The sequence below is a fragment of the Dermacentor silvarum genome, chromosome 9, assembly GCF_013339745.2.
Source record: "Dermacentor silvarum isolate Dsil-2018 chromosome 9, BIME_Dsil_1.4, whole genome shotgun sequence".
Classification (NCBI taxonomy): Eukaryota; Metazoa; Arthropoda; class Arachnida; order Ixodida; family Ixodidae; genus Dermacentor; species Dermacentor silvarum.
The window spans coordinates 96,484,576-96,500,687 of NC_051162.1; the positions used below are offsets into that span (position 1 = coordinate 96,484,576).

At 47.0% G+C, this 16,112-nt stretch overlaps 1 protein-coding gene across 1 annotated transcript in view; it reads right to left on the reverse strand.

Moving 5' to 3' along the window:
* Positions 1-16,112, reverse strand: part of LOC119463410 (uncharacterized) — a 28,080-nt gene that overhangs the window by 11,283 nt on the left and 685 nt on the right. Inside the window, exons 2-4 of the mRNA XM_037724260.2 lie at positions 12,957-13,329; positions 9,431-9,647; positions 4,703-4,921 (exon numbers count right to left, since the gene is read on the reverse strand). Coding sequence (XP_037580188.1) covers positions 4,703-4,921; positions 9,431-9,647; positions 12,957-13,285 — 765 coding nt within the window. The 5' untranslated portion in view covers positions 13,286-13,329. The remainder of the gene's footprint in view (positions 1-4,702; positions 4,922-9,430; positions 9,648-12,956; positions 13,330-16,112) is intronic.

The window sequence follows — 16,112 nt, forward strand, 5'->3', positions numbered from 1 at the left end:
AATCTTAAGCCGCTCCACCAGCTTACGCTGTGACTGTGCCGCGCAGGCCTGTAACTTTTTTTATATTGCACATTTGCTGCATGTATAAGATATATATAGTGTCCCAACTTTGGCTCGTCAAGTAGCACCCTCTCATCGAGTTCTGCGTAATTTGCCGTGGATATCATAACTTTTGAAAAATGCTTGGTGCAGACATGGTTGGTAGGCATTAGAGTTCAGTCTACCCTCAGATTTGCACGGCGCCACTGCTCTAGACCGCTGTCGAACGGCACTTTGAATAGAGGCACCCGCTTCGCGGAAGTCCGGTATCGAGAATTGCAGTTCGGAATGAAGCTCTTTCGACCCGTTTCAAATGCCCCTCAGAAGGCCGCTGCCACCTTTGTCGAGGGCTCGTGGCAACAATACCAATGCACAAGCTCATGAAACGCACACAAACAAAAAGTGTGCCTTAAAAACAGCGCGGTCGTACATGCAAGCAGGAAGACGCAGCAGCGGCAGCATGCGCCTTGCAGCCGGGACTGGGACCGCATTCTGCAGCGCCCTCTACGACGGCGCTGACCAAGCTGTACCCGAGTCGAACATATTCCGGCCACGAGCAGGCGGTGCTTTTGCGTGTGTTGGGGGGGAAGTGTCAGCACCTCTTTTTATTGTTCTTACACTGTGGTTGTGAAGCATTCGAGAGCGCGTGTTGGTAATGCATGCTGATGTCACGGGTAAGCAGCCGGTTGATTTATCGAACATTACTATCAATGAGGCGATAGTACCGCCGTAGCGGTTCATATCAGAATATGGCCCAGTTGAGGTGGTCAAATTTTTTGGTGACTTCGGGTCGTACATTCTTCCAGTTAATACATTTTTCTCTTGCATTTTTTTCCAGAATGTATGAACGAGGCTCTACTGCAAGTGCACATACAATCAGTATGCGCACATACAAGCTTGGTAGGCATTTGCAGTAGTTGCCATGGCTGATCGCCAGACAAACCAAACTGATTCACACAGGCTGCTGTCAGTTCAGCTCATGCGCATGATGACAAACCCTATCTTCTACGGGTACGAAGATATCAAGGGCGAGCTTTCTGTGACGGCATGCCACCTGGCACACCGGTGGCTAGGCCTAACCAGCGCATCTCGTCGAGTTACGTCAGACATAGTACAGTGTCCGACGTCGGGAGTAGCCGACCAAAGTTGCTCTTTGGTGCCGAGTGAACGAAATACGTCGCAGTGGCTCTACAGCCATTGGAAAGCGGAGGAATAACCTCGACAACGAAAGTGAGTGCACAGATGGAACTGGCAACACTCGAATGGCGGCCACTTGGTTCGCGGCTGCCATGTTTTTGACATTGCAGATCGTGGCGAGCGGATCAGTCCGAGAAATCGAATGAGACACTGTACAGTGTCCGAAATTTCAGTCGCTGTTCTACATTAGTTTTGTGGAGTTTGTGGCAGTGTTGTGGGGAACTTTTGAATATGCGAGGTCTGCAAAATTTAGTCGGCGACTTAATTTCCTCTATGTAGTTTCTTTTTGTGTTACTTTGCTTCATGTGAAGACCGCGGGTTTTTAGACTAACATTTCAACGTTCGTAAATCTAAAACGAATGGAAACAGGCATGCTTCGACTCTCAGATATGGGCGGCTGCTTGGCCTACGTGTTTTGCATGTGCGTAACCATCCAAAAATGTTGTTTTGGTTATGGTGCCGCACGTCTAATACAGTAAAATCTCGTTACTACGAAAACCACAATAACGAACTTTTCAGATTTACGATTTTTTTTATATCCCCGCCAAAATGCCTATATTTTCAATGTAAAAAACTTTCAGTACTACGAATTTCAGATTACTGAATATTTCACAATAACGTACGTAATTTAATCCCGTAATCACCAAGATGCTTTATTATTATGAAGTTCCGTTGAAGTTTCGGTACCAAATTCCCGAGGCTTACACCTATCATCATCATCCACAGCAGCAGCAGCAGCCATGCGCTGGGGAATTCGTTTCAACGGGTATAGCCCCAGCAGCATCGGCATCAGCGTGAGCGTCGCGTATTGTCATGTTCGGACTCTCCTACTACGTCGTAGGCCTAGCGTCACCACGGTGATAGCGATCTGGCAGGAGCTGCGAAGTTATCGGTGCTGTGATTGTGTTGTGCATTCGCTTTGCTGACAATGAGTTCTCCTGGCCCCCGCATTAAAAAGAAGCGATGCCAGTTTTTGCTCAAAGAAAAAGTGGACATTTTGACGCAGCTGAATGCTGGCAGAAAGCAAGACGATCTGTGCAAAGAGCGTGATATTCCCACGTCAACAATGGCAAAGATGCTCAAGGATCGGGAGAAGATTATGAAATTGCATAGAGTCACAGCAGGCTCCCTCAATAAAACGCTTGCGGCTTGGCAACTATCAGAACGTCGACGACGTCGTCCTCATGTGGTTTAAGGATGCCAGACAAAACAATGTGCCCTTGTCAGGCCCGATTATTCAAGAGAAGGCGCTACAGTTCGTGGCCGCCTTGGACATCTCCGGTTTCGATGCATGTGCTGGATGGCTTTACTGCTTCGGCAAAGAAATGGCATTGCGTGGCAGGCTGCTTGTGGCGAAGAGAAGGCAGCAGATGCCCAGTGCGGTCGGTGCCTCGCGGAACGAGCGCTTTCAAGAGATCGTCGAGTCTTTCTCTCCAGATGATGTTTTCAACGGCGATGAAACGGCGTTCTTTTATCAGTTGTTGCCTGATAAAACAATGAACTTCAAAGGTGACACGTGCAAGGGCGGAAAGAAATCACGTCTCCGCGTATCGGTTCTGTTCTGCTGCAACTCTACGGGCACGGAAAAACTCAAGCCGCTAGTTATTGGCAAGTCTGCTAAGCCGCACTGCTTGAAAAATCCTTGCGACTACCGAGCCAACAAAAAGCGCGGATGACGCGAGAATTGTTCACTTAGTGGCTGCTGCAGCTCAACGACACAAAGGCAAAGAAAGAGAAAAATTCTTCTCATCGTTGACAATTGCTCGGCACATATTGTGAATGTGCGATTGAGCAATGTGCAACTTGAATTTATGCCCCCGAATTGTACTTCTTTGCTCCAACCTTTGGACCAGGGCATCATCAGATGTGTGAAGGCCGAATTTCGGAAGCGTCTTGTGCAGCGCCTCCTGATCAATATTCGACTGAAGCTGCCCACACAGGTAAACATACGTCAAGCTGCAGAAATGCTGACATGGTCGTGGTGGAACGTGAAGGCAAGCACGATCAGCAAATGCTGGTGAAAGGCAGGCCTTTTAAAGGCTTCACCTACGCCACAAGACTGCGAGGACACACAGGAGCTCAACCCAGAACTTTGGAATGAGCTTACCGGGAAGCTCCCCGTCGGCACCGCAGTGACATTCGATGATTACATTGACAGCGACAGCGCGGCGGCTACACCTGTGGAGCTCACCAACGAAGACATCGTGAATAAAGTGCTTGAGCAAGAAGATTGCAGTAGTGACGAAGACGATGCCAACACTGAATCAACACACAAGGAGGAAAAGACTGTTTCCAGCTCGGATGCTTTAGTTTTTCTAGAAAAGACGCAATCATTCCTCGGGCTCTGTAAAGATGTCCCCGATGACGTTCAGAAAAAGGTCGAGGATGTGGAGGCGTTCGTCCTGCAGCGCTTGCTGTCTACTCGGCAGAACAATATTACAGATTTCTTCAAGCAATAAATTGTAGTTAAACTGTGCCCAGCGTTCTCATTTATTATTTGCATACATTACGTGCACCTGCTGCAAAGGTATGTAATTTTCGTTGTGTTACATTACTGACATGTAAATATTGATTTTTCAGTGCTACAATAATTCAAATCAACGAATTAAATTCGGCAGTCCCGCGCAGTCCCATAGGCGGCCTATTCCGTATTTTCAATGTTTGCTACTAAGAATGAAAAGAAAGAAAAAAGGAAATCTATGAAGCAGAAATGCACCAGCGAGGTTCTACTGCATACCATATTTCTCGCACTATAACCCGCACCAAAAATTGGAAACAATGGCTTAAAAAGTGGGGGTGCGGGTTATCTGCCAAGATTCGCGAAGGGAGGGGGTGGGGGTCGGCTTCACGGCAACGCGCGGCCTACCGTGCAGAGTCCGCGTTGTCCGCATGCCTATCGACATCGACGTGTGTTAAGCCAATAAGAGGCCAACACAGGTTATAGCCAGATCCACATCCATAGTCTGGTTAGATGCTTTTCGCACGCTTTTCGCATGAGTCAGGTGCCATTTCTTGTAAGCCCAGTTTGCACGAGTGTGTCTCGGCGGCAGTCTTTTACAGTGAAAAAGAAACTGAAGATCGTAGCCGCTGCTGAAGAAATCAGCAATAGAGCTGCTGAGAGATGGTTCCGAAGACGATTACGTCTTTGAGAGCGGCGATGAAACCTCGGATGGGTGAATCGGACGACAGCACTGACAACGTTGCAGCAGTCGTTTTGAAATAAATTTGTTTTGAAAATGAAATGATGACTGCGTGTAGTTGTAACTTCCTAGTCCTCATTTTTTTCGGATACGCGTGCGGGTTATATGCGAGGTTATTTTTGTTCTTTTTCGTGGAGTTCAAAGTTAGGGGTGCGGGGTATATGCAAGGGCGGGTTATACGCGCGAAAATACGGTACCTTTGCTTGACTTGACTATAAAGTTTAAACTGCGACACATGCCTTAGCTACAGGCAGAGGCACCCTTACCTGCAGCTGTTCGAGGTGGGGATACTGTTCGAGTGCCTTCCTGATGCAAGCCAGGCTTGCATCACTCATCATGATGGCATTGCGATTCGGCCGTTGGAAGTGGGAGCCCAGTGTCAGCTCCTGGCATTCGCTGAACAGGGGCACTGGATGCGGTGAGTGCATCCGAAACTGGTCTACACGCTTCACAATCTCGTCCAGTGGTGCCTGGATTTCTGACAGCTGCGAAAACAAGGCAAGAAAACAGCGCAAGAAATGTTTAAAGGAACACTAAAGGCAAATATTAAGTGAAGCTAAAGTGACAGACTTGTGCTTGAGAACGTCTAAGGTATCAATACTATTGTGACCAGAGCTTTAGTCATCGAGAAATATACGTAAGTGCCAGCCACCATTAGAGACTTCCCTGGGACATTCAAGTAATAGGCTGATGACGAAGGCACTCGTCCTTATATTTCTGTCACTGGTACTCAACCACTCGTAAAAAAAAGATAATTGTATTGAATTATAAGACGAAAGAAAATGCTACTCGTCCTGTTCTATTTGATTGCTAGAAAAAAGAAATGACTGACATTACCCTTGACCACGATACGAGCAGACGAAAGGTTTCGTTTTGTCCTCTCGGCGCTGCCAGCGCTTTCGCATTTCAGTAGTTTCGTTATCGCGTAGTGCTGTGCTGGCTTTGGTGGTTCGCTAAACTTGCACAAACTGCAAGTAGCAGAGAATGCCATGTCCACGTGATGTTGTAGGATTACCGAATGGTTCACGCCCCTTCACCAAGAGCAGCTGCTGCGGCGAATCCAATGCTTTGTGTTGGCTCGGTTTCTCCATGGCCGCGCATTTGCGTTTTGCACAGAAAACCATAGCACCATCTGTCGGGCGCCATTTTACTCATTGACAACAGTAAAGGGTGGTGATGACGTAGGCAACGTCACCACTCCCCACTCGGGGGTGGGTGATTTGAATTGCGCTAAAGGTATGCGGGCCTTTCAGACGAAATTTTCTCGTTAACTAAGTCTTTTCGTGGCACAAAACAAGCGCTGCTACATTTTTGGAATGGTATTTTAACAGTCCAAGTCGACTTAGTATTTGTCTTTAATGACCCTTTAAGGAGCAGCTTTACCTCTGAAACTCCGATATAGAAAAAAAAAAATTCACCGACAATTACGATAATGCCTAATGCGAAATTTGAGTGCATCTCTACACATGTTTCATTTTGCTATATATTGGCTGGTGCAGACAATCTGTCTCGTGCGGCATGTTGCAAATGGAGTGAAATGTGGCGCCACTGCCTCGCTAATCTGGAGATAGTAAGAGGCAGCGCAGAGGTGACGCGTGGCGCGATTCACAACAGCTGCCGCAGAAAGACCTCCCAGACGACGCGCGCTACGCTGGTGCCATCTCGTAGCCATTGTCGCCACACTACGGTTTTCTTCTCACACTTCCGCCATACCCTCCTCCTCTGCTTTCCTTCTTGCATCAAGATACAAAAGCTGTGCTTCGCGTTCGCTTTTGTATCTTTCGCTGTGCTCGTTCGCTCAGTTACGCCGCCGCCGCCACTCACCGCAGGAACGGGTGCCTAAGCGCTGAGCTCTAAAAAAATAGCAGTGCCGATTCAGCAGCAAATATGATAGACATGCGTCAGCATTATGTCGCACCTCTCTGATGTCCAGGATCAATGATTTAAACAGTCTTCCCCATATTGCAAACTGTTCAGGAGCTCAATCGACACGTGTCCTGCCTCTTCCGAGGATCAAAGTGTAACTGACAGTAGTCTGCTTCAGACCATATATATATATATATATATATATACACAATTCTGGGAACAGATATTTAGATTTAGGCCATGATTCTTTTACAACACTTGTAAAATACACTCACACATACAAAAAAAGGACAATACAACCATTTATCTTTGCATAACACTCAAGAAAGCTCTATTGAAATATACGTATAGTACACACCCTAAACAGAACCTCGAGGGAGTGGATAAATAGGTTCTGATAAACAGGAATTCCGTTAACTGAAAGATGTGCAGGGGTGCAGCACGGTGTGCAATACACCGTCTTAACAGTGTTGCAAATGCTAGGCATCAAGCAGTAGCAGCTAGTTTGTCCCGTGGTTTGAGCAGTCTTCTCGATTGACTAGGCTTTGCTAGTTTTGGTTTAGAGGAGGCACCAGCGACGTATCAAAGCAGATACATTACTTTTACTGCTAGACTCAGTGGCTGAATTGGCACGAGGTCACGTTGATGGACCACAAATTATCAGACGGTGTTTTGGTTGTTCTTATTTCGGCCATCTATGGAGCGAGTGGCCGCAAAGTTGCTGGGATTGCACATAACATGCATCAAGTATCAATATTGAATCTTTGCTTGCTTGAGCCTGCCACAGTTTCTTAAGGATGGCTTTTTGCATAGAAGACAGGTGTCACAAAATGTTTCTTTTTTTATTTTCCTGAAAAAAAAAAAAGCTTGCTTTAAAGCTTGCTTCTGTAGTTTTGTTAACTGAGAGTTGCGAAAATTTCGCTTCCGATTAATGAGTTTTCTTCCATTATATAGGTACAAAAACAACCAATTTAGAAGCTGTTCCATTTAGCCGGCAATTTCGTTTAAGTGATTTCCATTTATCGAGATTCTACTGTATATTATATAGTCCGGACTCTTTTCCCTTCACACATGTTGACTGTTACAAGTGTAACAAATAATCTCTCTTGGAATCAGAGGTCGAATTCACAAAGCTGTTTGTCCGTAAATTCTCCTTGCCATTGGCCGGCCGCCTTCGGTAATAATATGTCCAGCATCAGGTTTGGCTGAAATTTTCTCTTACGAACAATTATGGTGTAAGAGGTTTCTGTGAATATGGGCCCGCATATTATCAGCACTTGCTCCTCGGCTTACCACAAACTGTTTCTTAAAACACAAACTTTGAAATTTCATTCGTAGTGTTAATCTTCTTGGCTATTTCACGTTCACGTAAGCCTCATATAGGACCCATATAACAAGACCTAGCATTAAGAAACTGGAAAGGGTTCGGCATGTTTGTCTTTGAACACACGAATTCCGCCACTGAACTCGAGGTAAATAATAAGACTAAATCGATTGAACTGAGAAGAAAATGCTACCAAAACTTTTTGAGCTGGCTCCTTAACAGTAAATTGAATATTGATCACTGATTTCACCTTATCTCATTGTCCACGACATCCACGATTACGTTACAAAACGCACTTTCTAACCAGCACGAAAGCTCAGGATAGATGGTTAAAAGTGTGTTTTTTACATTTTCCTTAGCCTATGCCGCTTCGTGGTGCTTTACCATTCCTAAAAACTTCCGAAATGCCATAGTTTTGCCAGGACCAATAGCTGTTAGGTTTTCTTTATTTGCACATACAGTATCCGATTGCAATAGCCTAACTGAGCATCATGACCCAATGTGCAGATAGATGCTGATCATTTACAGCATTGTCTCCATACTGCAAATACCTAGTACTTCACGCATTTTGTTATTTGTGTTGTCCACCCTGTATCACCAGTTTGGTCAGCAGTATGTAATAAATTTTGAAACATAGCAGATTCACTCTAAAGGTGAAGCATTGACAGTGATACAAAATTATGGGACAACTACAGTGTTTTGTCGGCGAGAAACGTAGCCTTGAACCAGTCTGCCACACCGCACTCCTCCTCGCACAGGTATGTGCTAATCGCCTTTTCTTCTAGCGGCAGCTTACAATGGTAGTTGTGTCATTGTGAATGGGTGCGATTTTAACGTGTTCCATCTGATTGCTGCGATGACAGGTGACTCAAGGTCAAAGGCCTACCCTTGCGCTGTATTCAGCTGCAAAAATAACTTTCAGAAGTGAATGTGAAGTCCCCCTTCAGCCGTGGCGACTTCGTGGACTCTGCCACTGCATTTCCAGACAAGCATCTGCTTTGTTTTGTCAGCATAAACAGAAAGACACAATAAGTTTTATTACGTGTATGCCAAGCATGATAATCTTAGAACACGTTTGAACAGAATAACTTTAATGTGCGTGCATGAAGAAATAGTTGACTTCATCCACTAACAATAGTTCACCAACTCAAATATGCATCTTTTGTTCACATCCTAGTTTGACCATGGGTGCCGAATTCGTCACCGTGTGTTCACCGGAAACAAAATATTCTGAACATACACGCAACAAAGCTGATTGTGACTTTCTGTTTATGCTGACAATTCAAAGCAGACGTTTGTCTGCAAACGCAGTGGTGGAGTCCTCGGAGTCGCCGCGGCTGAAGGTGGACTACCCTCCCTAGCGCATGTAAGAAGACAGCAAGCCCTCTCCCTACCTTCCTCCCTTGAGAGCGTGAGAAGACACCATCGCATCAAGCTGCAATCCTTACCAGCTTCACCCTTGCAAGCTTTCGCTTGCACCTACAAAATACGGTGCACGGCCGCAATGTTATCGCATTTGGACTTTCTACGGAACACCATCGAAACGCTAAGGGTGATGACGACGTGCTCAGCTGCGCTGACAGCCATGTGCAGCCACAGCCGGACTAGAGGAGGAGACACATGCTCACCTGCCTCCCTCAGCGCGCACTTGATCACCTTCTGCACCGGAGAATCAAGAGCTGTGGTGCAACGCGCCATGAACTGGTGCACGCGGTACAGTGAGCCGTGTGTGAACTGAACAGACCCACTGTCTCGGATGTGATCAATGTTTCGTATGAGGCCTCAATGCAAAAGATCATCTCACCGTGGGACAGTTTGCAACCAGTGTGGTGAGCGTGAGAGGGCAAAGGAAGAGCCCTTCGGTGCCGACTGCCGGTGTGGTGCCCCAGAGCTGGCAGAGGCGCGATGCGCGTGCCATCTCCCGCACGTGGTCTGAGCTCTCCATCTGCAGCATCAGGTCGTGGTACAGGATCAACCTAGTCACCTTGGAGAACCAGGACATCAGGTCTGCTACCAGGTCCCTGCGTGGGCCTAGCTGTTTAACACTGGGCAGTAACACTGGGCCCAAGAGGAAAGTTTACTACAGGGCCAACTCCGATTTCCCCATTCAGATACATGTGAAATGTTCTCATTACACAGCCACTGAACCGATTTCAATGACATTTGTTGCATTTAAGAGCAGAATTCTGACTTAGGGCTTTAAGTAGAAAAAGTGCCACAGGTCAACAACTAAAAAATAAACTGAAGCTCAAAGCTTGAAAAGGCCTAACTCAGTACCAGCAACAGCCATCACAGTTATATAACCTGTATCTGTTAGAGCATTTGAAACGGACTAATTTGATACATGAGTGAACAGCTTACATGAAATCGTTACAATGCTTGTGAGGGCTTTGCAACAGCTCCACCCTAGATCAGTGGTGTACAATACATTAATTTTTTCCACTTCGGATGTCTGAATATAAGTGCAAGTTTTTCATTGCCGAGTTAGATTTATGAACTTGTCAGTGGAGTTTTTAGAAGTTCCGCGATATTAAAGTTATCTAAAGAAATTTGACGGACCAGATTAAAGTTATACTCTCAAGAGTCTCTAGATCTTAACCTTTTCGTTCAGGTGCAATATACATATTCAAATTCGGTGCTGTGGATGCAGAGAAAAACGATTACCCCGTTCCCACGTATTTAAATAAAAACATCTGAGGTAAAGCTTCCTCGTTCAACCGACACTCAGGTGTTGTGTCGTGAAGTATGTGCTTCCTCGATCAGGTGGCGCTAAGCGAGCTGGCTAAGACTGGCCTGGTTACCTCACGTGTTGATGTCGTGTGTACGAGTGGGCAAGGTACTTAAGTGCAGCACGAAATAAAGAGAGAGTGACCGGTAACACAACATCAGGGTGTTCCTTTGAGGCATAATAAATAGTCACAAGAACGTTTGAAGCCACAAGTACAAAGATTAGACAAATCCATGTACTACTATGTACAATATGAACTGCCGTGCATGAACCGTGGACAGAACTGATGCTCCTGAGAAAAAAAGTGGAGAGAGTTTTATCATTCCAGCAGTGCGTAGACCGCCGTGCTTTCTGTTGCCTGCTTTCGTCATGAAGCGATAATACACTGGCCTGCCAAGCAGTGAGGAAGTCTATAGCCTTTAAGTGCAGTGTGCTTCATCATGGCGCACCGCTGCGCTATCCTGGCAATTGCTCTCGTTTTTTTAAGCGAAGCTTTCTTTGCCATTTCCTTAGACTTTCCTGCTGCTGCTGGCTGCTTGCTTGCTAAATACTGGGCCATACTGAAAGTAATGTCGTCTTCACGCCATCGTCGACCTACCATTGTCATCACTGTGGGCTCCTGGCCACAGTTTTGCATGACTGACCGGTACTGGACATGATGCAAACAAACACCAGATATACTGCAAATTACGACACTCCTATTGGCCGTTACCAGACATAGTGCAAACAAGAACCAGATATAGTATAAATTAATGTGGCCCGTGACGACAAGTGATGCACATGAGCACGGACGTGAGCTGCCACACCAACACGCCATCGTTGTCATGCTGACAGTCATTTTGTTGCTTTCATGACATTGTGATCCTTGCTTCGCTGTTATGTTATCGTCATCTTTGTGTCGTTTCCACTCTGTCGGTTTCCACTCTGCCGCTGTCACCGAGTTATATTGTCATTGTAAAAGAAAATTTACGAAGGGGACGTTCGTCACACTCGTCTGTCGTGCCGCGCGATGAGGAAAAAGGACGCAGGAAAAGCCAGTCTGACTCGGGATCAAAATGCAAACTACATTTATCACGCAAAGTACACCCGTCGCACATGACATAACACGCTCTAAAGCTGGTGGGAGTCCATTCGAAAGATGTAACAGCTCACAGTCAGGTTGCGGGAGTGAGGGGCGATGACGTCACGACGTCGGACACGCGTCGCTGTAGGACGGTGAGGAGAAGATGGCTCTTGACGAACTGGAGACGACTGCTCAGTGCATCCGAGCCGCAATGCACGCTGCAGGAACGGTCAGCCTGCAGCTGCCTGTCACCGAGTTATATCGTCATCACACTGCCGTCTTCAATCCGTCGTCAACGTTTCGTTATCATTCGATTAATCTCATGCCACTCTAGTCATCACGGGGTTGCCGTCGTGATCATTTCATCGTCGCCACTTTGTTGTAGTGATTCCACTGTCATTACAGCTCAGTCATTCTCTTGGTCGCACTATCGTCGTCATAATATTGGGATCATTCTGGCATCAGCATCATGTGAATGTCACACCATCATCACTCCAGCATCATCCCACGGCTGGCGCACTGTTGTCATCACACCATCATCGTCGTGTGGTCGTCACGCCATCCCGGTCACACCCTCGTAATCATGCAGTTGTCATCACACCATCGCCGCACCAGTGTCATCATCTCATGGTTGGCGCGCTGTCATCACACTATCGTCATGCCGTGGTCGCCACACCATTATCGTCGCTCCAGCATTGTCATCCTATGGTTGTCACCACACCATTGTCAACATGTCACCATAGCCAATCCGTAGTCGGTATGCCGTTGTCGTGATACCATTGTCATTCCTTGAGCATCGTCATCCCATGATTGTGATGCAATCGTCAGTCATACAACCGTTACCACTCCAGACACATCTAACGGTCATCATACCTGATTGTTACGCAGTCATCATGTTGTCGGGGTCATTCCATCGTGGTCATTTTGTCAGTGATTTTCATGCCTTCATCATCATTTTATTGACATCGTTGCATCGTCATGCGTGTCAGGTGCATGATCGAGCGCAACATGTTCATGTTGAGCAAAGCGGTTCCCAGTGGAAATGTCCAGTTGGGTCCTGTGGTCTCAACTTCCAAATAGTCACCAAGCAGCAACACCATTATTAACAAAAACCAATGAAACCTTCCCTTAAACCAATTCTCACAGCGCATAGAATCGATGATGGAGCGATAGCTGCTCGGCGGGTGAATTTATTATCGTCCACGAAGAAAGCAGACGACGGAAAGCAGAGAGTATGTGCGTCGTTGTAATAGCAAAACCCTCTCCACTTTTTTTATCGAGAGCATTGCCGTGGCTCGCACATGGTAGTACTACCCTTTATTCCCATGGTATCTGAACAATTGCAGTGCCAGGGTTCCCTTGAGTAATTTTTGTAGGAAACTTTGTGGTGAGCAGGGAGCACAAGCAGCACTCAGCAAAAGCTGTCCACACTCTAGCAACAACAGGCATGAAATGCCTGGGAACCTGGCACCACCAGAGTGGACCAGTGAAGTGACTTGACAGGCACTGTAAAAATAAGGGACACATGGCTGAGCTTGCCTGTTGTGCACGATGATCAGCTCCTGTGCCTTCCCGACAATGTCCTTTGCAGCCGCGAGGAAGCTCTTCGTTGACCTCAGCGAGGGTAGACCGGCAAAGAGCACTGTGGAATAGCACTGCTTATTGAGAAAGCTTCGGCAGCCTGCAAGACCTTCCTGGTCGGTCGTGAGCACAGAACGGCTGGCATTGGCTGTCAGCTGCTGGGGGATGGCACGGTCACTTGGCAACGGCTTCTCCAGCTTCAACAGGACAAGGCTTTCGCTGTTGGCAAGCTCGTCGGGGTCCCCCATCTCCCTAACAGCTCGCATCATGTCCTCCCAGCAGCCCATGGCTAAGTTGGTTCCGAGTCGATGTTGGAGACCAACTCTGGTTTCTGCGAGGAAAAGAAAAAGTTATAATGTTAAAAATGTACTGTCGCATACTTCCGAAATTGTGAAAAATCTAGTACATGCTTTTTGCACGCAAGAGGATGACATTTAGCAAGTATTATGGTTGGGAAACACATAAAAGTTTTAAAATTGATACTAAGGTTGGTTCTCAAGATGCTGGAGCTGGCATTTCTTAAAATCCCAAGAACCTTTTTAGAATTATGCATTACGGTCTTAATGAGGTGTTGAAAGTCGGTGCACCATTAGTAATTAAAAAAGAAATGGCTGAACCCTTCTCACGATGACTCAACGGTAATGCGTTTAGCATTCAACCAACACAGCGACATAATGTACTGCCACCGTTGAAACGAGTTATGCAAGAGGGGTGCATTACAGCAGGACTCGTCTTTCGTGCTTCGCTAAGAACACTCAGTGCCATCTAGCACTGCTGCCGCGAAGTCTGCACGTGGCCTTCGAAATGCATGGCGCACTAGTGCGTGTGAACGCTTAGAAACGCGCTCCTCACTCGCGCTTCTTTCTGGACATGCTGCACCATCTAGTGGCGTGGCCAAGAACTCCACGCATGGACTCTGAGATGGCAAGCGTGGCGCGTCGATGCCTGCGAACGCCTAGAATTGTTCCCTCGCTTGCTGCACACTCCGTGACCCAAGTTGGTGAGAGGTTCAATTTCAATTCAATTCATTGAAGACTGGCACATACGGAGTGCATTCATGGCACAGCTCTCTGAAGCGTTGGTGTGAAAGACGTTCATTGAAAAGCAGCACATGCCGTGTGCATTTGTGGCGCAGCCTGCTAAAGCGTCGGGTTGCTGTCCTTAAAGAACTCTCGTGACGTGACCTCGATTCCACTCAGCATAGGAGAAATCTAAGGGATCTTTTTCGTCATTGTAGAGTGGCACGTTCTCCACTGGCACATACCTGTTTACCAAAGCTGGCAGCAAAGATGCCTACTGAAGAGTGGCACGCACCTATTGGCACATACCAAGTTTCGGTCATCAAAGAGGTTCATTAAGAGCAACGCAGACTGAGGGGCACGTACCCAGTGCTCCAAGTCGGCGTCGAAGATGTTCTTTAAACATCAGTACCTACCCACTCCCGCATTGACTGTGGCCCACGTTGGCATGAAAAAGTTCGTTGAAGAGTGGCACGTCTGTACACATTGCTACATGCCTAGTGACCCCCCCCCCCCCCCCCCCGCTAAGTGTTTCCGACGGTTGCTTTCGGACGTCATTCCTGCCTCACGGCAGCCTGATGCACTACCCATTCGACAACGAACTACCCAGTGACCCAGGTAGGTGGGAAAAACATTAGATGTATACATACACACACACAGATACTTGGCCCCCAGATTATTAAAAATATTTTATTTGTATTCAGAAAGGCTGTGGTCAGACATACGGGGCCGCAGAAGGCATAACTAGCCATACCAGAGTGGCTTGCGTGCCCAACCCGGGACCCTTTATCGCACTAAAATGTGCAAATAAAGTGAAAGGGTTGTGGTGACGACTGAATGTGGCTTCTCAAGGCTACCGTAAACGCCTTGCAGACTTCAAGATAGGCCCGATGTCTTGCATTCCGGAAGGGAATGTACTGGCGATAGTCATTGGAAGCCGTCACCGCAATGCAATAGCATGCAGTAGCCACGAGGAATCGTGCCTGACCGTTTGGGCCTCAAATGAGGCGATTTGTGCTGCGCAGTGATTCAGACGCAATGCCCCCACTATTGCCTGGTGGCCGGGAGTGTGGAGTCAGCATAGGAGGCAGACGGCGGCAGCCTTAACTCTAGATGTAAGAGGCTGTCAGGACGTGAATTGCAACAGGGCATCAGTCCCAACTTGGGCCACTGGCTTTTCACCATGCTGCGACTGTAGAATGTGTAGGCGGCACAATGCTGTACACTGGCAATGCGAGCTTGGAGGGTCGCGGATTGGGATAGGCACATGACGGAGCAGTACTCCAGGATAAGCAACACAAGGGCAGTGTATAGCAGCCAGAAAGCAGTGGGTGGCATACCAACAATGCTGTGCATACCAAATGCAAGTATTTGGCAGAAATTGGCAACAGTGCAGTGCACTTGGGCGATAATGAACAGCCGCGAAATTTCACATTAAGCGCAGTCGTTGATGCCAGACGCTTAGGTTCGAGGCCTCCAAAGATAGCACAGGGGCTATGCGGGGCTGACAAAGCCGAGCAATCGTCATTGTAGCCTAGTAGCACTCTGGTATAATGTTAAATCTACTTTCCTGACAGCACTTCAATGGTACTGACACTTAAGGTACTGGCACGTAAGAGCATGAAATTTACCCACGTGACACACATATAGAGGTTGGGTATGGTGGTAGACAGACGAGGCAAAGGCAGCTGCAAAACCATTTGAACATGTTGCAACGAAACAGCGCAAATGAAACGCGGACACATGTGCTAACTTCAAGAAATGGTATTTAAGACTCGAAACAGGGCGCAACTGTAAATATGCACATACAGACGACGTTCAAATAGCATAGCTGACATGTACACACTAATCAAAACTCAAAAAGAGTAAACCTTTCTTTCACACAGCTCACGAAGGCCAAATCCCTCTCATTCTCTCAAGTTCATTTCGGCATCGTGTGCACCATTCCGTGAAGGTTGACGAATAAACCGATTTCACGAGGGCTGCGTCGACTGTATTGCGAAAGTGGTCGTAACATTATTCATTAACTGGTGCGTTGAACCGGTTAACAAGTTTATTTAAATGGTTATTCATTACCAAGTTTATTGTACTGCCT